The following is a 21,908-nucleotide window of genomic DNA, read 5'->3' as shown; positions in this document are numbered from 1 at the left end:
GACACATTAAATATTCTAGATATAATATATCCATATCTGAGAGCATGCATGATGCCTCATTTTCACTGGTCGTTAACTCAGTCGTTATACCGAATACGGGATAATGACTAATGAAAATGGCTGCCCCACGGGCCTTAAGCGATGCTTAAACTGAAATCTCTCGTTTCCCGTATGAGGTCTCCATTGGCTGACGAAAACGATTACCACGTGGGGATCCTATGGCATGCGTGAATAGAAAATCTCCCGCACCCTGCATGCTTATTCTAACGACCATTAAAAATGAGATAGAGCACATCTAATCAAATTTCTTATAATAAGGATTCCATTACGCTTGAAGGTAACAAAAATTGGGCTAAAGCTAATGTTACTGGAATGACTGAAAAATGAAAGAATGTATAGCTAGAAGAGCGCAGTATTTTTTCGAGAAACTCGAACAAATTACGGCACTCAATTCGCATCACCGTTCCAAGCAATAATCGACGGGATTAGTAATTTAATTTAGAAATTTTACCGGCTTAAGTTATTTATTATTTAACCTGTACTTGATTTTAATAAGAAGCGAGATCTGGATAATATTAACCGGGGGCGGAGGATGAAATTTTCCAAAAGGAAATCGGCCTTACTTATACTAATAATATGCATAAATGTAGTCTGAAAATCGTTCTAGTGATACTTAGATTTTACGTAAATCACGAAAGGAAAACCGGCAGGAATCGGGTTATAAGGACCACTGATGTTAATCAATTCCCAAAAGCGGATTTAAATATAAATCGCTATTTATGGACAGTTATTTTAAACCTGGATTCTACAAACACGCACCGGTAATTAAGCTGATGGAATAAACAGATTGAACCCAATTACTAGAAGTTACCGTAAATGCCATTTAATGCTTAAACTAAAAATGATTTGCTTTTAATATTACGACATTCACTGCCAAAACTTTTGTGCTATAAATGTGTCGTGCCTCAAATATACTTTGTCACGTACAAATTTCGTTGACAATATTTTTATATAAAATACTGGAACAAAAAACATTTAATACATTTGAAATATTGTTTTGGGCTAAAATATCAAAAATTCACAAAATTGTGAGCACACTGCATAACGAAACGACGCATGTATGAACTGTCTCTAAAATCTATTACAGATTTGTATGGTGTCAGGAATAATCACTAAAAAATATTGCTATATATCATTTCTAAATTATATCTAGATATATAATATACCTATGATATACATAGTACATCGCTTGCTTATATAAACTAGTGAATGATTACGGAATTCATGAGATTGAATTTTTTAACTTATGAAAAGTAGGTGTGATGTAGAAGGCAGCCGTCGACACCTGTTATTTATTAGATTTGTTCCAATCCAGGATAATCTCGTTATTGAGCTAGTGCGCATGCTCCGCTCAGCGAATACGCGAATTTTTCGTTGAAATGGACGCCTGTAAAATATTGCAATGTGCCCTTTGTACTTCCGTTCCTTTACTTTTATGGATATCCTTTGTCTGTTTTGATGAAGTCGGTTGTATGTCTTGTAGTATTAGAATAGCTGTGGAGATTTATTCCTCAGTATATTTTCATTATTTTCAAAATGTTGGAAAGTATGTTTTTTTGGGTTAGTACGTACAATCGATTTATAGAAACTAATTGTCGTCCAGTGATCGAAATGAATTGAATATATTTGTAACTCATATTATACATAAAGTTTATTTTTTTGCACTTCTGTATACGAACTTTAATTATACTGAATCTTACAATCCAGTATTTTTACATTTATGTATTCTTCACATCTTAATAATGTATAGCTGTGTCAAATATTTGATTCCTTTAGTATAGCACTCTCATAACATTAATTTATTTTTTCAAAATTAGAAAATATCATTTTACCATACTATTGTACTTTCACTGTTTGAAAATCATATTGGGTTTTCATCAATGTACATAAACGCTACACGCACACACGCATCAATCTGCAATGGCTCTGTTTGACGGTGTGTGGCTTTTCATATCTAGCCTGTGTTTGCTTAAGCGCTAGTCAAACATTTTCCTGGGGCAGCTAGGGGGCGGGCGTCAAGTAAGCGAAACCTTTTTTCCTTTATCGCTTGGATTCTGTAAGGGAATATTAAGCTTTTAATCCCATATTTGATAGACTATATAGATTATCTTTGTGCCATGTTTCATCGAAACTTACTTAATAATAATAATATTAGCTCTGTATTATATACTGTCCCACTGTTGGGCACGAGCCTCCTCTACTACTGAGAGGGATTACGCCTTAGTACACCACGCTGGCCTAGTGCGGAATGGTAGTCTTCACACACCCTCGAAATCCCTATGGAGAACTTCTCAGGTATGGAGGTTTCCTCACGATGTTTTCCTTCACCGTTAAAGCAAGTGATAATTTACAAAAAATACACACATAATATTAAGAAAAGTCAGAGGTGTGTGCCTTTGAATTTCGAACCTGCGAACATTTGTCTCGGCAGTCCGCTCCACAACCATCTAGGCTATCGCCGCTACCAAACTTATTTGACGGTATTTAAACGTTAAATAAACATATAAAACATTTATACAAACTTTCACATTTATCTTATTGTAGTATCAAATTCCCCGTTTTCATTTCACTGGTGCTGAATTCTCTATTCAGAAATTTTATCTTTAATATTGCATTTCGTCGACAAGTTCTGGACAGATGTGAACGGAGTGAATTTAATTTCACTGCCGTTGTGATTGATGACTGCCGAGTGCCGGCATATCAATTATACGGGTTCGAATCATATCGATTATCATTGTTCGTTTTGTTGGTGTTGAAACAATGAATTTCGCTACTTAGTACTTATGACGTGTCTACATAATAAGAGGGTTATTTCAGTAGTTCAAAGGTACGTAGTACTTAATAATTCAATGATCAAACATTAGAGAAAAAGAGCAGGGCGTAAATTGAAAATCATATTATAAGAGTTTTAGAAGACGTTACAATTTGGAAGCAAATAAAAATTATATTTAGAAAAGTATAACAAATTAAATTAATTGCAGAAATATAGATTAGAAAGAAAATGGTGGAACTAATGAATATTGTTATAGTGAAATCTATACTGTATTACAGTTATTAAGACATATTGGTAAAAGCCAAGTCATCAAAAATGATCAAAGTCGTTTATGACTGATTGTTCGTTCGAATGTAACCTAGTTCTTTTACCAGTGTATTTATTACTCGTAAAGTGACCCCATAAAAATGGAGTAAAAGTGATTCATATCAAAGTAACGTTGATGTTATCGAAGTGTGCGGGGGCTAAGTATTCAGCTCAGACTTCGGGGAAATGGTAAAATATAACGGAAAATAGGATTGCATGTAAGATAAGAAAAAATACTTTGAATGAAAATAAGGCCAAAAAGTTATAACACATTACTTTTATATTCATTTTACTTAACGTTACCATTTGGGTTTTGTTTAGAGTTTATTTTTATAAGTTTTCTACAATTTTCTAATTATTTTCAAAGCTACTAGCTAAGCTAAGTACAAGACTAGTCATGGTGTATTGTATGTAGTATAACAATACATAACTCACTACGTCTAGTTGCGACTATAGGTAGAGCGATAGAACATAGTACATAGGTTTATATCTAAAAGTACTTATACAATATACATATTATACACAACCATTTTGTAAGGATTATACACTTGTATAGAATCATTTCTTTTTATAATATATTTCAACTTTAGAATCTCGTTTCTTTATTTAAAATTGCTGTGTTATTATTTAAAAAGGTTACATTAATGTAAAAGTGTACCTACTACCTACTCGCCTCATCAAAGAGAATCGTTCGTGGAAAATCAAATAATTCGCGATGTGAGCTATTGTCTACATAATATTATATATTATATAACATGAGAGCAACAATAGCGTCCCTGTCAAAAACTTCACCGAGTTCCCGATAGCGTACATTTCAAAATGGCGAATGTTTCAATGCAAATGATTTGGAATATAAAACAATGGCTACATTTGATGTGAGGTCTATACAGCTTTGTCAACATTCGCTTTATTTGTAAAACGTTCGATGTATCGTGTAGCATTAAGAGCTTTGGAGCAGGTTCGTATATAAGTAATATTTTTTTTCGACAAACAAAACTGCCAGTAGTAAGGTTAGCGCGGATATTAAATAAAATTGATTAGTGAAGCCGCGACCGCGGGCGGGGTTGGCTATTGTTTGCATCTTTTGTTTGTTGGCATGCTGGATCCGGTAATAACGTTCGAGCATTAACATTCGGGTCAGGCTGTTGACACAAATTTATGAAGCATTTAGGGAAGGGTAGCTAGATTGTACGTTAATGGGGGTATTTTAAGTCATAACAATTTTTACTAGATTGCTTTTCTTTTGAACTTTTTTCGTCTTGAAAACACGAACTCTTAAGGTTTTTAGTAGCATGTCTCTATTTATGTTTTCGTTCTATTTTGAGTCGAGCATTCCCTCGGTTATGCGAAAACGTTGTGTTAGGCTTTTAACTTTAAAAACACACGACGGAAGAGCTTGAAGTTTAACTATAAAACAATATTTTATTTTCGTTTATGCGTTCATTAGTATTTTTATAAAAATACAATAATAAAAAGTATAGTAAATAAAGGACTAATATTAAAGTTATCAGACCCTATTTCTAAGAAATTTTGTCTCTGAGGTTAGAGGTACCAAATTATCTTACGAAGCGATATGCGTCTAATGCATCGACGGTCTAATGTAATGTTAATATCTTTTAAATAGCATCTTTTATAAATATACATGTATCATACAATGAAACTGTATATAAGTTTATATAATACTAGGTTTTGATCAAATTGATCTTTTGTTGACTAAGCGATGACTATGACGATTTATTATATAATATTTTTATTCAAATATCAACAACAAATAAAAAGGGTTCTACTTGCTTATTTATTTAATTATGGCCTCCCATTAATAGCCTCATATAAATATAATATGGTGTTTGCTCGATACCCGTGTTTCAATTGCGGCAGACACCCAACACGTCAGTTTTCATTATTTTCATCATTTACGTAACCGGTTCAAAATGGTTAACCGGTTCACCACAGTTCACAAACCACGTGTAATTTTAGCCGTTGACTCGTAGTGTATTGCTATAAATACACTCGTATCTTTTCAATTCACTGAATATCTGCCTTAAGTACACAATAGAGATATCGGAGAGGTTTATAGGTCACGCAAGCCTTGATTAAAAAACCTTCTGAACGGCTACCTATAAGGGTGAGTTTAATTTGACGGTTATCTGTTTATTCCATTTTCTTGAATTAAAGGTTTTTTGTGAATGATTCTATGAATATTTTTCTTTACCACTGACTGATCACCTTATTTTGGTTGTATGAATCGTATAAAACCTCAAATACTTTTGCTATATATGTTAATTGTATAGTTTATGTATTCGAAATTTGATTGGAAGAATTAAAAGAATTCCAAAGTCTTATTGGAAACAAAAAAATGACGATATTTTTATAACAAATAAAAATTAAAACCTTGTGCTATATTGGAAAAGTTCTTCATAAGTAAGTTAACAGCCTTGAAAAAACATTAAATTAGTACTTCTATTGGCAATTAAAACTCATGGCCCGAGAGATGTCACTATTACTTTGTTTGTTTTAAATTGAACGGCCAAGGAACTCTCGACGTAATGGCGTACTGAACGCAAACTATCCCAAAAGTTGCTCACTTTATATGCAAATTTATGTCCGTTCTCTTGCCAGACAATAAAACCACTTGGAAGAACTATTAATAGCCAACTTTAATTAATGGTCAGGTGATGAAATTGCTTTTCTAACACAAATGCCACTTTCATAATCTCCTTGTTTGTTAACTCGTCTACTCTTTTGTAAAGCACGAATGGTTTAATTTGAATTTTTCAAATGTTTGTAGGTTGGTTTGTGTGTATTGTGCAGTCAGTCCAAAGTTGCAGAAGAGATACAAAAATCAAATTGCCTACATTATTTTGCCTTGTTAGCAAAAATTTTTTTTCACAAAATTGTGTTTACTGCAATAGAAAAAAATAAACATATTTATATCTCAAGTAACAAGTATAGATATGATTTAAGTTTTGAATTGGTTAGCTAACTTTAGTGGCTTACTGTTTACATTTGAAGATACCTTAAAGTAGTAGTGTTGTGAACTTAGGTGTACTTATGTGAGCTTAAATTATAAACAATAATTTTAATCCCGTGGTTTCGACGTTTTCACATAGAATTCACGTTTAAAAAGAAGATACTTATACTCCTATATTACCTATTTACCTCCTACTATTACCTATTTTGGTCTTATTTAGACAAGTTATGTTCTGTTAATTTTGTTTGGTTTAAACCTTCTACTGTCCACATAGTAAACTAGATAAAACTATGGATCCAGCCTGTCTCCAGTGTTCCTTCATTTCATTTTTGGTTAATTCAGAGACCCTTGTATGTTTTTTGATAAAACGGGCCATAGCCTTAATCTATCGCAAAACATGTTATGTAACGATTCGAAAACATCTCTGCATTCGACTGCGGAATTAAACTGGAACCTCGGAGCTATCACAATGTTTTCGCATATACCTACCTACCCCAAGAAAACGCATATATGTATAATGGCCGAATGCGACAACCTATCGTAACCGCTGACTAATCATTAATAGTAAGAATCTACCAATGAAAAGAACTCATCGATAAGCAGGTCGAACAAATTTTACTTTAATCCATGTTCTCCATGTCTCTTCTATACGTCGGTAACAGTTAAGCTTACGGGAATCGGTCATTAGAATTCTTATGTTGAGACTTACCGGCGGCTCTCGCCTCCTTGCAGGCGAGCACCATGCTGTGTCGCACGTCGGGGTTGTCGTCCGCGATAGTCTCTCCCACGGCTACGAACCGCTCCACGGCGCAGCAGACAGCGGCGCCCACGCGCTGCACCGCCGCGCCGCCCGCGGCCGCCTCGCCGCGCGTCGCAACCAGGCTGCTGATCTGTAAAAACGCTAATATATAGCACATGACATTTTTTTATTGTTTTACGGCCAATATCTTCACACACAGTAAAAGTCCAAGTTTTTTTGCCTTTTATTGTGTTGTGGTAAATTTTATGGATTTTGTTTTAAATGCTATTTTTAATTTTACAGCTCATGAAGACATTGGCCGTTAGTACGCAGGCGAGCGAGCGTTCCGCACGATGGTAAGCTGCTCTGCCTATGTACTTTACTAAAGCCAGACCCACAGCCGAGACATTGTCTAATTTTTAACGGTGTACAAAATGGCTTCTATATCTATTCAGACGGTGTTCCTTAGGTCGAATCTATTTTACGGAAGCATTACTAAACTGCGACCATTTTGTCCGTGACGTCTTAAATTCGAGTAAAGGAAAGCGAAAATATATGTGATTTATCGCTCCCTAATTTTGCCGGTTGTCCTCTTCGTATTCTTAACGCGCGGGACTGTATTTTCTACGATTAGATCCGTCCCTAGAACCCATCGCTAATTGGTCTATTTTTGTATTATACGCGTGCGGGAGGTCTATGGCAATACAATTGGGAACCATTAACTTTTGTCTATACATGCGGAAAGTTTATTACAATACAATACTTGTAACTTGATGTATCGCTAATTCTATTATACTGGGTTACTAAGATAAATAAAGTTGATTGTTGGCTGAATCTTATAATACTTTTCACTATAACCAAGTTTTTGTGTTGAAAAAGACTTTTAGTGGTAGGAATTTAAGTCTTGGTTTATTTTCACTACAGAGCAACACATTGTTTTCAACACAATTTAATATGTGTAAGACCATTTATAATATAAGTATACATAAAAAAATAAAAAAAGCCTTTTATTCCTTATTACTTAAACTAAAAAATATGATAAGATACTTAACTAATTTAACTTTTTATCTCTAACAATATTCTTATATATACTTAATTGATAACTAACTAATAAGAACCCTTCATTTCGAAGGTGAAGGCCTCCTCTAGAGTTTTCCATTTGTCCCTATCTTTCGCCATGTTCATCCAACTTTCACCCGCCACCTGCACTACATCATCTGCCCACCTGGCCGTTGGTCTACCTCTCTTTCTGGTGCCTGATGGTCCGGTCCAAGAAGTCAGTCTTTGAGTCCATCGATTGTCGGTCAACCTGGCTATGTGACCAGCCCAGCGCCACTTTAATTTCTTTGAGTGGCACAGTGCATCTATGACTTTCGTCTTTTCCCTTATATTTTTGTGAGGTATTTTCTGTAGTCTTTTTACTTTCGAAATACTCCTCTCCCTACTTCTTTGGCATGATCTAATTTTGTTCTCTATGCGCTTGGTAAATTTCCAAGTCTGACTGGCGTATGTCAGAGAAGGGAGAATGCAAGAATCCATGACCTTTTGTTTTATTCTTAATGACATATCACTTTTTAATACTTCTTTTAGGCTCCAAAATTTCTTCTACGCGTTTGTTACTCTCCTCTCTATTTCGTGTTCATTGCTCAGTTTATAAAATGAAATTTGCTTACCCAGGTAGATAAAGGAATCAGTATAGGATAGCTCTGTGTTTTCTAAGTACAAGGGAGTTTTGATGCTATTTGTCATAATAACGGTTTTGCTCCGGTTTATTTCTAGACCAACCTTTTTACTTGCTGTGTTAAGTGTGTTGACCATTAATTGTAGCTGTGTGGTATTCTCAGACATAAGGACAATATCATCAGCAAATCTTAAGTGGTTCATGAAATTAACATTTATATTTATACCGAATGTATCCCAATTTAGTTGATCAAAACTGATTGCAATACCGAAATAAAAATCGTTGGTGATATAGGATCTCCCTGTCTTACTCCTCTCTTAATATGTATAGGTGGTCCGGTTGATTCTAATTTAATTCTGCTCTGAGAATTGGTGTAGAGATGTTGCAGAACTTTTATATATGCCATTTCAATATTCTGTGTGTGAAGAGCTTCCCATATTGAATGGTGATATAAAGTATCAAAAGCTTTCTGATAGTCTATAAACAATAGGTAGAGTGGCTTGTGGTACTCTTGATATTTCTCAATAAGCATTTCAACTGAGTGGATATGATCCACAGTGGAAAAACCTCCTCAGAATCCAGCCTGTTCAAAAGGTTGATGTTTTTCAATTATTCTTCGTATTCTCTTCTCTAAAACTGCTGAAAATAATTTATAAAGTGAAGGAAGTAAACTAATCGGCCGATAGTTACTTATGTTATTTGGGTTTCCTTTTTTATAAATCAAAATTATATTTGACTCTGTCCATTGTTTCGGAGTCGTACCTGTTTTCAAAACCAAGTTGAAGAGCTGTGTTATGGGACTGACTAGGTAAGGGCATGCTTTTTTAGGGCTTCATTGGTTATTTTATTAGAACCTGGGCTTTTTCCTACCTTTAATGTAGCTATTATCTTTATTACCTCTGACTCTTGTATATCTGGTATTTCTGGCAAATAAGATGTTTCATTGGAAGGTAAATAAATGTCATGAATTTCTGAGTTATACAAGTTGGCGTAAAAATTTGATGCAATTTGCAGTATTTCGTTTCTGTTACAGGTACTTTTATTTGAGGCTTGGAGTCCCTCAATCCAAGTTTGTGAGATCTTAATTCTTTATTAGCTTTTTTTAGGCTTCCTGTTAGCATTACATGTTTTTCAATAATATTTGAACGATGATTTTTATAGTCGTAGCGAATATATTTGCTAATAAGTTTATAGAGAGCTTTTAATTCATTTTTCATACTTCTTGTTTTTGGTTTAGTCCTTTGTAACTGTTGTCTTCTCGTTTACATACGGGAACTTTATCATTGTAAAAGAATAAAATAAAAATTTATTAACCTTCTTATGTATAAAGGAACAAAACCTTTTAACTATTTGTTTATTTATTAACTCAATTTAAAGATAACGGATATATAGGTATTATATAGTTCCAATAAAACTTTAAGTTACAACAATAAATGGCATGAAATCATAAGGAAAAAAAAATACCAGACTCAACTTTTTTTAGCTCCCCAGTCTAGAAATAATGTTCTAAGCATCGATCGATAATTATCATCGATTTATGGTAAGGTTAAGTGTAACCGAAAGAAGCTAGTTCCTAATAAGGCCCACCATCCATGTTTATGGTATTTTTTGTGTTATAGTGCAAAAACGTACTACGATGTTTTCTTAGTGCTTTCATGTCGCATTTTAATTAATGTTATTTTTAACATTTTTATATGACATGACATTACTACATCATAGTGATAATCATGACAAAATAAAACGAATAATAGGAATATGGCGTCGACGCAGTATGTGTGGTAATACTTTTTAGGATATATAACATTAAAAACAAACCTGAGTTCTGTATTACATAATAGTAAACCCCATTCAATAGTTTTTTGAATGAATGTCATTCGTTAAAATAACATAAAAATCCTTTCTATATTCTACCTTCAAAAATAAGTCTTGAAGCGAGTTACGTATTTTTTTAATTCATTCTTACTCAAGGCTCGTATATCTGAATAGGCTGTCGTTGCATCTTGATGAATGAATGTCGAAATTCTTTTGAAGGCACGGTCTAATACAAAGTCCCTGTGCTATTTTAAAAGACTTTTTACAGCCTCGTCAGCCAGTTCATCATGTCAAAAGAGATTGCATGACATCCCAACACTTTTGCTCGAATGTTAAATACACGTTTTTCAAAATGAAAGGCTTATTTATGTGCAGTGGTTTGTTTGAAACATGTAAGTATGTAATATATATATATTGTGCACTATTATAGAACTGAAATCCACCTAAAAAGCAGTAATAAATACGAAATTTAAAATTTCTATTTATGTATGTAACTGAAACATTTTTTTTTGAGAATGTATCCAGATAATTGCCCAATATATTTTTATATTTCGCTTCACTAAATTAACAGATTTTATTTTATAAATAAATCTGCTATATGCTTTAAAAGATATAGTTTGTAGTTAGTGTACATAATATGTTTGCGGCCGTGAGTCGAGACATTTGCTTACAAAAAGTTTTCTGCCCCTCGACTGTTTCTTTAAGATCTCTTCAATTTTGCGCATGTCGGTACCTAAAATGTCAGAAAATTCGCAATAGCTTATTCTTTGCCGAAGTTACACTTTGTTCCATTGTGGTAGTTTTATATATTTCCGTGGATATGAAACTTCGAGGCGGAATACATTTTGAATTATTTAATTCACCGGTAAAGGATATCTGTTGGAAAGATTTCATTTTCCATTACATTTTAATGCTTGTATTCGTTTGTTTCGTATATTTCAGTCTATTGTGAACTTAGATTTGCACAAATACTGTTTATTTCAAGTACATGAACAATAATAACTTAGAAGATAGGATTCATAAGGTGGTTTATACTCAAATTAAGATTTTATATAAACTGTATGGTTCCGTCTGAAACATGGTTTATAATTTTAATATGCATGTTTATTTTTATATGGATTTTATTATTATAATGTGCATTATAGTTTAATAGTTTAATTAGATAATGTTAATTACACATCACTTATTCTTTTATTTCACTTTATAACTACTTATCACAACTGAAATAAGACCTAAAACCACCGCACGTTTTAGTTAACAACTCGTCAAGTGCCGATCACCATGAGCTGTTCTTCGTTGTCAGTACTGACAGAAATACGCAAATTTGAATTTAAATCGTCAACCAAGTGTTAGTAACAAACGCTGCATTGAACAAAACGAATTCACCTTTCCAATACAATTTGTTCATCTATTTGAATTTACAAAACGTGTTACCGGTAAATGAGATTTGTTCACAATAGTTTAATACAACTGTGTTCGCCATTCTCAGCGCAATGTACCATATTTAACTGTCACTTTAGTGCAGATTGGTTTATAAATTGGACAAACAAACCAAATAAACGAATCTGAATTCCATTCAGTGACAACCCGACTGTGTAAGCGCTTTTGTGGTGAATAACCAAAATCCCACGCTGTGTTTAGTTTCATTGTTTGTGTTTTTAGTGTAGGCTACTGCGTATGTTGCCTACTACTAAATGTAGGTATTTAGACTCGTGAATATTTTACATATGATATACATTTATTATAATTTTATTATAATTATGAGGCTCATTTCTTTTAACTTCCTGTCGATGCAAAGGTATTGACGCGACATTGTGAAAATGTGGACAAAGACTTTATTAGCCAGTGAAACCTTCCAAAAACCATTAAGCTATTAAAACCGAGCTCCGATATATACAAATAACTACAGGACGAGTGACAACGTAATACAAGGAATGTTTAGAAATGAAAAATTGACCCTCTCAATATATTTTTTTTATTTTATGTCGCCAAAAATGCGTAGTAGTTGACTATTGCGTTTACACTTTCTCTTAAAAGCCATAGGACCGTCAAGTGTAAACTTTATTTGCTTAAGCTCACAGATTTGTTCGATACGAACATGTCCCAAGTCCCAACCATGCTAGCAACCATGTTGGCAACGTAAGCTCAAAATTATGTCATGTAGTATGCAAATGTCATATAGCATATGTTATATGTATTTTGCGGAAACTATGCGGAATTTCCTGATTTTCGAACGCTTTACATCTAATAGATTTGATTTAAAGATAACATAACAACAAATTGACTAGGCTCTGTACAATTTCATGTTTTGGCCTCTTTAGTTTATAAAAGCCATACGCTTAAGCTTAAATGACCCCTTTAGCTTATTCTCTCTGCTTTGCTACGAGAGAATTGGATTACATTTTATTCAAACGTAAATTGTTTTAATTTTGTTGCGGTTTAAAAATAGTCATTCAAAGTCATTGAGGTTTGGAATAATTAAAACACGACCCAATGCCAATTCTGCAGTGGTACGGGCGTGGACGGGATAATCTCTGTTTATGAGCAGGTGCGGCGCTCCATCGGGTGAGCAACCTGCTCGACTCGATATATGGTTGAGTAAAATAAATACATTTAATTCACTTTGCTAAGTGCTGGGTCTGAGTTTCATTACTGCATGAAAATGTTATAAATTATAAATTAAATGTTAATAAGTGAAGATACACGACACACACGCATTTTGAAATAGTCGATGATCCATATACTTCAATAGGTCAACGTATTTTTAAATAGTTTATTACCCATTTCATAAGAAAATTTTATTAATTTGTTTCGCTTCGCGCCCGATGAGCCACACAATGGCGGGCAATTTGCATGAATTTATACCTGTTGTACTTTAAGAGAAAATGCCTGACATTTTTTTATAGAGGAATATTATACACTATATTGATTTCGATTCTGTTAAGGCTAGCGTCGACTAGAGCAGAATTGAAGCGAGTCGAATGGAATCGCATTTATTCCGCATGCGTTATAATTCGGCGCGTTCCCGAAGAATACAATTTCATAGTAAAAATAGTAGGCGAATTAATACTACGCGATTTGATTCAACACGATGAACGTAGTCGAAGCTATTAAATAAAAGCTACATCTCAATTTTACTCCATAGGTCGATTAGTTGCGAGTCTCTGATGACCAATAAATTATTTCAATAGTTCATAAATCTAACAGCAGATTATAAAACGATTAGCTAAAATTCGCTGCCACTTTTATAACGTACTTTATGCCGACATCATAGAGTAGGGCAAGAAAAGCAAATAAAGCCGTTGGTCTATATTTGCGCGCAGTATTGATTGCTCATAAATACTTAACCCGAATAGGTAAGCGTACAAATTAAAATAAGTTTAATTATAAATAAATAAAGTAGAAATTGTATTAAAATGTTTAACGTAGATCGTCTCGTATATAAAGTTCATTTACCTTGTCAAGATCCTAAGAAAACTCAGATTACCCTTTACGTAAGCGAAGACTTACTATTTTTTCTGCTTCAGATCAGAATAAATTGTGGCAAATAAGTATTCATATTATGCGACCATTGTGTGAGATATCTTTCATAAATATAAATATTATTAAAACTAAAACCGTTATGGATTTTCGTATATATTATACTATATTAGTCTCTGAATTCGTTAATAATTGAAGCGAGATGGTAAAGAAAATATGAGATTACGAATAAGACGTTAGATTATGAAAGAATAAATTTATTTTGGTCCGTTATGATTTAAGCGTTTTCATATACCTAAAGCGACACATGCGATATTGGCTTTTCAACATCTGAATATTATTTTAAATATTTCACGGTAACTTGTTCTTATAAATGAAATATTGTTAAAAATGTATTTCATTATATCATTCGAAGGGATTTTCACTACTAAAACAGGTAAAATAACAAACAATTACACAATAATGAGAAACCTTATTAGTCAGTTAAAAGACAAAAAATAAATCAAACCATATAAATTATATTGACAAAAAACAACCATTCTCGAATTTTCGATCTTTACTTCCAGTTTTCACTTTATAAAAACAGGTAAGAATAGTCATATTGCAGTTAATAGAATTTATTTCTTTCATTGAGACGTGCAATATTGACATTATCTTATTTTGTTGGTGTAGAATACCGAGCACCCCACACGTGGTGTGAAATTTACCATTGGAGTCGTTCAGGTGCTCACGATACGCTTAGCATATCAGCACTATTCTGTAGACTGTCATGGGATTTAATCACGTCCGTTGAAAGAAAGAAGAAGAGAGTTTTATTGTTGGCACAAAATGCAGTTATAAAAAATAAATATTTTTTTACAAACGTTAATGGATATAATTTAACTTCAGGTGTAGTTATGTTATTATAAACTTATAATTATGTAGAGTTTAAATAAAATAAATTAAAGTGAATCAGTGACCAATCGACAAAAATATTTACAAATCTTTTGAACACTAAATCACATGCTAAAGTTTCAAAGCGGAAATGATACGCTGTTGAATATTATGTCATAAGCAATAAAATTACATTTATCGTCTAGTTTTTGTACAAAAATACTCTTAAACCCTTTTCATACGGCTATTGTGTTCTAAAATGTGTGAATACAGAAATACGAGGCAAAACTCCGCGGCGAATGCGATGTTTTACCACGTTTGATATGACAATGTCGCTCTTTGTGCCTTTCTCACAGCGCTTCACCCACTACATGTTTGTATTTACAATCGCAGAATCTTCGTGATAATGTAATCATATTTAGGTATCATGTTTAAAGGCAGAGTGCTATTATAATTTTTATTTAAGTTTGGCTAGGTGTGCTCTTATGGTATATTTATATCATATTTATTCATATTTGAGGTGAGCTTCCCATAGAACTTATGTAAGAGTGACAATACTTCATCGAGTTTACCGTAACCTTCAAAAATAATTTATTTTGCGTCATAAACATACCGTATCGAGTTCTTGTTTTCGTTATAATGCTTCTTTATTTTTTTGTTACATTTTGTTTATGATCTTAGTTGGTTATCTGAGAGTAAAATACTATAAAATTGTATATTATACAATAAAAGTGGTAGCATATTTTATTAATAGGCGTTAAATAATTACTAAATACCATAAAATATTAAGAAAATTACGTTTTTAATGAATTTAATCATTAAATGATCTCGATTATCTGGCCCTTTCAAGTTCTTTTGTAATTACTGCGTTTACTCGCGTCAAGCATCACCTGTTCCATCGTTCGCCGGAAACCGGAGCCAGACCGCGCGGCGCGAGATTTAACTAAGGTCGTCATTGCACGCGAGCGTATTGTTAACCGCCACTACTTGTTGCTCTCCATGCTATGTACTGCGTGATCACCAGCGGTGGTGGTGAGGGGAGTCAGACAGGGTCAAGTGGTAGATTGTTATCCTCGTGCCGAACGAACCTACCTGCGGCTCCCGGCGCGCGAATTCATCGTCATCGGAGAGCGCGTCCATGTTGTAAGGGAATGCGCGTGGCGCGCGGGCGGTGGGCGCGCGCTCGGCGGCACGCAGTCCGCGGGCGCGCGCACGTGTTCCGTAACGCTGCCGTGTCGCCGCGGACCCGCTGCTCCACCACCTCCGCCCGCGTTCGCCGCGGCACTGACGGCTCGCCCCGCCGCCCGCCATCGCCCGCCGCCGCTGACGCCGCGCCGTCCGTCTCCGCCCGCCCGCCGCGCATCGATCCGGGCCTCCCGCCCACCCCGTGCGTCACGCTGGGACTCTTGCCTGGGCTCACGTGCTCGCCCTTGCCCAGACCTCGCTACCTACTTCAAACGCAACCTTTTTCGAGAACAAAGACGACTGAAAGCACATCGCGTTACCATTCGTCTAGGAATTGTCTCCATTTCGAACTTAATTTCGACCCTATAGCCGAAAACTTCTCACATCCGAAAAGTGAAAAACGTTGTTGTTTCGAATTTGGCGCCATAAGATCGTTCCACAGAGCGATTGCGCGGCGAGACGCAACAGTTTGTCGTCGCGGGCGGGAAATTCTAAAGTCGAACGTCAACCGACGACGCGCACGAAATCTCGCAAATCCGAAAATAAAAGTTCAATTTTAGACGAGGCACGTAAATTCGGAACATCGTCAAATCTCACAACGACGTCAGAGAAGCGCTTTCGACACGAATCAACCATGATTCGAAGACGTCACGGAGCCTCGGCGTGGAGGCGCAGCGAGCGAGGTGGTCGGTAGGGCGCCGGGGATGGCCCGGTGGCATATCGTACCTGTTTGATGAGGGGCAGGAGGGTTCTCTCGATGGAGCGCGTCTTTATCTGTGAGAAATCGAGTTCGGGCAGGCCGGCGGCCGCCATGGCTGGCGCGGGCGCGACTGCGCGGGTGCGCGCGCACGCGGCCGCCGCCGCCATTGGGCGCGCGCGGCCCATCACGTGGCGCGCCGCCGGGACCGCGCGCCCTCGCGCCCGCCGCCGTCTTCCGCCGCGCGCCGCACCGTACCGCTCGACATTTACTATTCCGTGCGCTTTTTACTTTTAACACGCTCTCGTAGCTTTCACAACTAAACCATTACGTTTATTAGTTTGTTTTGGTATCGGGCGCCAGCAGCTGGTGGTGTGTAGTGTGTGCGTACTGTACGTGCGCTCCCACGTTGGGAAGCACTTTTTGTTGCTTGTTGACGTTTAACGTTTCATGGGTCAAAAGTTTTGTGGAGTTATTGAAAGTCATGGATAAATTGCATAAACTTTATTTCATACGTTTTAACATCATCCGTGCAGACGACTGTTTACTTACATACGTAATCATTGGCACATTATCACAAAGACCCTCAATGATATTATAAATTCACAAATAATTCAATTCTCTGTGATGGCAATAACTTATGTGTGGAGAGATCTATTATCGTGATAGGTATCTACATAATATATTATAGTCACGCCAACGATGGCCCGGCGTGTTCCATATTTCTACAAATATTTTAAACAATACATTTCGTAACTAGACAAGTAAGTATATGTATTATTAAGAGCTACTTTATAATTTTGTAATAATACTGATGCCAATGGAAAATTGAAATTCAAATATCGTCACTACTTATTATAAATTGATAAGATCTTATTTTAATATTACGTGTAAGACTTTGGTAAATGTAGATTAGGTGGTTTATTTAGGTATGTATGTGGAGGGTGCAGCGATTTATACTTACATACCTAAACTAAATACTTATGAATGGTTAACATTTCAGATGTTTACGGAACAAATGAATACATTAGTATAACATGAATAATGCAGACAATCGTCAATCAACACCGTGATATAAAGCCTAGTTTTAAATGACAAGGTAGAGAGTAGACGCTATTAAAAATAAATAAGGAGTTGCATATGTAGATAAAGTAAGTACAAGTGCATTCTAACAATAATATATTAGTAGATTGTGTTTAGATGTCATTGTTTCAATGGACAGTAAGTAAATTTCGCGATAAGGTAAACTCCAACTATAGTTTAACCTCATTGTGATAATCAGATCAGAATCCATTCCCATTGTGAACAACTATTATATGAGTTTTGTAATAGTATTATGAACTACTATAATAGTGACATTAAGACTACAATTTGAAACAGATCTATCTATTATACATATTATAAACACTCCGTGGTGCGTAACCAAATTAAGTAAATAATGTTGTATTTTCATGTGTAGAGTAGATCTAGTAGCAACTTATAGAGACTATTAATGTTGAATTTTTTGTTTTAATTATTCATTGTTTATAGAAGAAGAGACTACTTGCAAGTATTAAAAGAATCATTGGAAGAGAATAATCAATAAATTCAAATGATTATTTTATAAAACAGATTTTAGCAGTTATCATAATCATATGTGGGTCCATTCAGTTAAGATATATCTAGAAAATGTGATGTCATGGCAAGAAATAATTTCCACTTTAGTTTTATACTTTAAAAACATCAAATAGTGTATAAAAAAATAAAAAAATAAATATAATAATTGTGGAATATTTACGATAATTTCTTTATAAGGTATTTAACGGAAGCGTATCTAATCTTGGCAAAATGATTTTACAGTACATTTAATGTACTAATAAAGTTAAGAGCATATTTCATATTCAACAGATTCTAAGAACACTATAATTTCGAGACATCGTCTTTATACGAGTCTAAATTCAAAATTCATTGGACACATTTCATCCTTCTCGTATCCGAAAAAACACATTTGTTAGTAATTAAATGCTTCAATTAATTGTAATACACTCCCATACTGATTTGTGGTCGTCGCTTATACATAGCTTGATTGGAACTCGTGCTGTCCTGCGAACTGTCCGACATCCATGGACTCTGGCCCGGAGAGTTGCGAACCTTTCTCTTTCTTAGACTTTCTGTTGGACCCAATGTTGGCCGAAGTAACTGTTTGAATCGGAATGGTCCCTCTGTATAATCATCGTCTGAACTGAACATAGGTGTGGCAAGGATTTCGGGGGAATTGCGAAGTATCTTCCGAAGAGTTGATTCGGGATCATGAGCTTGATTGTATACCGGTCTGGGAGGCAGCTCGGACTTCTGGGATTTCTTCACGAGCTCATTTATTTTATTACTGTTGAAAAGAATAATTCAGACATAAATAAATACATTTGCATTATAATTTGTTAATAAGACAATATGTAGTCAACATTGTAAAAAAAAACTGACTGCTTCGGTGGCGTAGTTGTATTACGGTACGATTGCAGTGCTTAAGGGCTTGAGTTCGATCCCCAAGCAAGACAAAGTGATGTTGGTTTTTCTACTCAATATCAGCTCGGAGTCTGAAACTTGTTCCCGATATGGAGATAGGCTCGCTCACATCAAGGGACGGCTAACGTACGGCGTAAAGTGGGTGCTCCATTTGCGCCTATGCCTACCTCTTCAGGAATAAAAGGTGTGAGTGTGGGTGATGTGTATATTATAAAAGTATATTTAATGCAATAAGCATAAAAATAAAACTAATAGTAATATTACGGTGCACGTACTTGTTAATCCCGCTGATTCCATTTGTAAGACATGCGATAGAAGTGTGATTAGTTAGTTGTATCAAGGCCAGTGCCGACAAACGTTATTGTCTGTATCGTACCTGACAAGCCCGCTGCACTGCCTGCTGCACGGCAGGTTCTGCCAGTTCTGATTGTGTTGTAGATGCGTCTCCTCTTGGTAATCATGACCGTTACTGGGCTGGTGGTATCTGTCAAACGCACAAGACTTATTAAAACCTGTAGATTTTGGGTTTTTCTGCCCAGTATCGTCCTGGAGTATGGAATACTGGTCGATATGGTGGTAGGCCAATTAATGGGATGGGATACACGTAGCGCAAAATGGATGAACTGGTTACCTTCTGGATATAAAACGCGTGTGTATTTGTCAATGAAAGATAATTAGTGTCAACACAATATATATTACATTCTAGATTTCTTACTTTAAAAGAACGTACAGATATACGTGAATAAGTGCGAGCTCAAATTCAGACTAAAACAGAATATATTCTCGTGATGTACGAGCTGTACGTGGGTGGAACAGGATTATCTCCGACGAATATTTGACTCGGTTATTTATTTTGGTTATTTATTATCTGTGATATATTAACGATGTCTTGCATTTATATCAAAATAATTGGGTATTTTGGTTATATTATTCTGTTAAAATCTATGTTATGTTGTGACATTATACGTATTTTCATAATCACTACCTAATTATAGATAATATAAATATCTAACTATATACATAGCAACATTACATGGTCTCTTGCTTGCGATATTCTGTCATGGGAATAAACATTCTTTAGTTAGATACGTATGGCAGAAACAAAGGCGGTGTTGCGTTCCGTGTTGATTACCTATATAATTATTAATCAGTTAAGTTTCTAGACATTATCAACTTCAATTAAGATAATGAATGTCGGTGTGGGGAGATCACGGCAGAGATACAATTGCGTTTTTTCGCATATCGAAGTATTGAATGCTGTTACTACTATTTTTGGGCAGGCGTGTCATCTACCAGATGAGCGATATGCAAGTCAATAAATTTATAAAAAAAATAATGTTCATGTCCAGATTCGATCTACTTAGGTACCTACTCTACAAAAAGTTTTTAAACCTACTTAACATACAAAGTCACAAATGAAATTAAAAAATACATTTTACGTAGCCATATTTACATTTCCATTATTCAATACATACTGACCTGGAAGGTTTGATCTCATAGTCTTTTTTAAACAGCAACGGCTGGTCCCACGGTCTAGCGGGACTTTCGAGAAACTCTGGCGATGGACTGTTCCCGTTTAACAGTTTATTATCCGTAGGAAAGCATGAATTGAATCAACAAACTGTGTTAGACTCCGATTAACGAGAAGCAAGAAATACAATCAATTATTTTATTAAATTTAAAAATATAAGTACAATTTTAAACTAATATCCACAAGAATGGACTTCGGATTCTATTTTTCACGAAAGGATAGAATATTTGTATAAATAATATTGCTTATATATCTAATCAAGACCTATGTATACCTATGTAAATGTTTACCCTAAAAACAACAGTAACTAAACAACAGTAAATCTATATATTGGTCTCAGTTTTTACAAATATGAAAACGCCGGATGTAGGTCGCCTTTGAGAGGTCCCCCTGTAAATCTTTTAAGGCGACGTATTTTGAGCAAAGAACTTCACGTGGCTGATGATAATATTACCTGGATAGTCGGCTAGCGTCCTGCTCCAGCTGCGAAGGTTGCCCCCGGACGAGAGCGGGCACGAGGGTGAATCCCGGCGGCTGTCTGTATTCATCAGGTGGCCTCTGCACCGACTGCAGTCTGATGCCGGGCTTGTTACGACGCAGATTCTTATGCACTTCTTGGTTTTTGTTGTGTACCTAAGATATTGAGAGATATATTTTCCGATTATAAACTTTTCCTAAGGAGTTGTGGTGGGATTAACAGAACTTTTACCTAAATCAAAACATGTGTAAGGCAATGAGCAAACGAACAGAACATTTAAGTAATTAATATGTTTTGTTTTCAAGATTCCAGCATTGAAGAAATGTTCAATCTCATTTAATTTATATTATGTAAGTTGACCGTAGCGAAATTACGTTACGATAAAGTTGAATTGAATGAATAATACTACTAATAATAATACTCTGTCAAATAAACAAATATTAAGCTTTTTCAATATGGAAACTAAAGCTAAATGTGTTATAAACTCACTTGTTCCGCGAAGGTCTGAAGCTGTGCACATCTCTCCTGTACGGAGTGCTGCTGCATTACTTGTTGCGGATCAATTCGTGCCGGGGGGTGCGCAGGCGCAGGCGGCGCAGGGTGTGCAGGCGGCGGAGGCGCACGGCCTTTCGCCCATTTACGTCGGGCCGTATACCCACGGAAATCTGGACACATAAATAATTTTTATATTACAAAATACTTGCATAACGTCTCGACTCCATAGAAATAGGTATTTCAATTATTATGAAAAACAATATAAAAAAAAATAAGAATATTACCTATAAACATATTGAATGTAAAGGCGTTTCGAATTTGATAA

The 21,908-nt window shown here is 35.4% G+C and overlaps 2 protein-coding genes across 6 annotated transcripts in view; both read right to left on the bottom strand.

Annotated features, from left to right (window-relative positions):
- The window catches only part of LOC115446785 (alpha-catulin), a 75,842-nt gene extending 59,119 nt beyond the window's left edge, over positions 1-16,723 (bottom strand). For both annotated transcript variants that reach the window (XM_030173570.2, XM_030173569.2), the window contains exons 1-2: positions 16,607-16,723; positions 6,820-7,000 (exon numbers count right to left, since the gene is read on the bottom strand). In XM_030173570.2, coding sequence (XP_030029430.2) covers positions 6,820-7,000; positions 16,607-16,693 — 268 coding nt within the window. In that variant the 5' untranslated portion in view covers positions 16,694-16,723. The remainder of the gene's footprint in view (positions 1-6,819; positions 7,001-16,606) is intronic.
- A 343-nt stretch (positions 16,724-17,066) lies between these two features.
- Positions 17,067-21,908, bottom strand: part of LOC115446756 (myosin-IIIb) — a 43,583-nt gene continuing 38,741 nt past the window's right edge. Inside the window, exons 18-23 of one of the 4 annotated variants that reach the window (XM_030173536.2) lie at positions 21,578-21,753; positions 21,065-21,243; positions 20,559-20,645; positions 19,456-19,563; positions 19,355-19,366; positions 17,067-18,942 (exon numbers count right to left, since the gene is read on the bottom strand). In XM_030173536.2, coding sequence (XP_030029396.2) covers positions 18,588-18,942; positions 19,355-19,366; positions 19,456-19,563; positions 20,559-20,645; positions 21,065-21,243; positions 21,578-21,753 — 917 coding nt within the window. In that variant the 3' untranslated portion in view covers positions 17,067-18,587. The remainder of the gene's footprint in view (positions 18,943-19,354; positions 19,367-19,455; positions 19,564-20,558; positions 20,646-21,064; positions 21,244-21,577; positions 21,754-21,908) is intronic. The other 3 variants (XM_030173538.2, XM_037442746.1, XM_030173539.2) reach the window with 3 other exon arrangements.

The sequence above is a fragment of the Manduca sexta genome, chromosome 25 (assembly GCF_014839805.1).
Source record: "Manduca sexta isolate Smith_Timp_Sample1 chromosome 25, JHU_Msex_v1.0, whole genome shotgun sequence".
Classification (NCBI taxonomy): domain Eukaryota; kingdom Metazoa; phylum Arthropoda; class Insecta; order Lepidoptera; family Sphingidae; genus Manduca; species Manduca sexta.
Note: the sequence above shows the minus strand (reverse complement) of the source record. Positions and strands in the feature narration are given on the sequence as shown.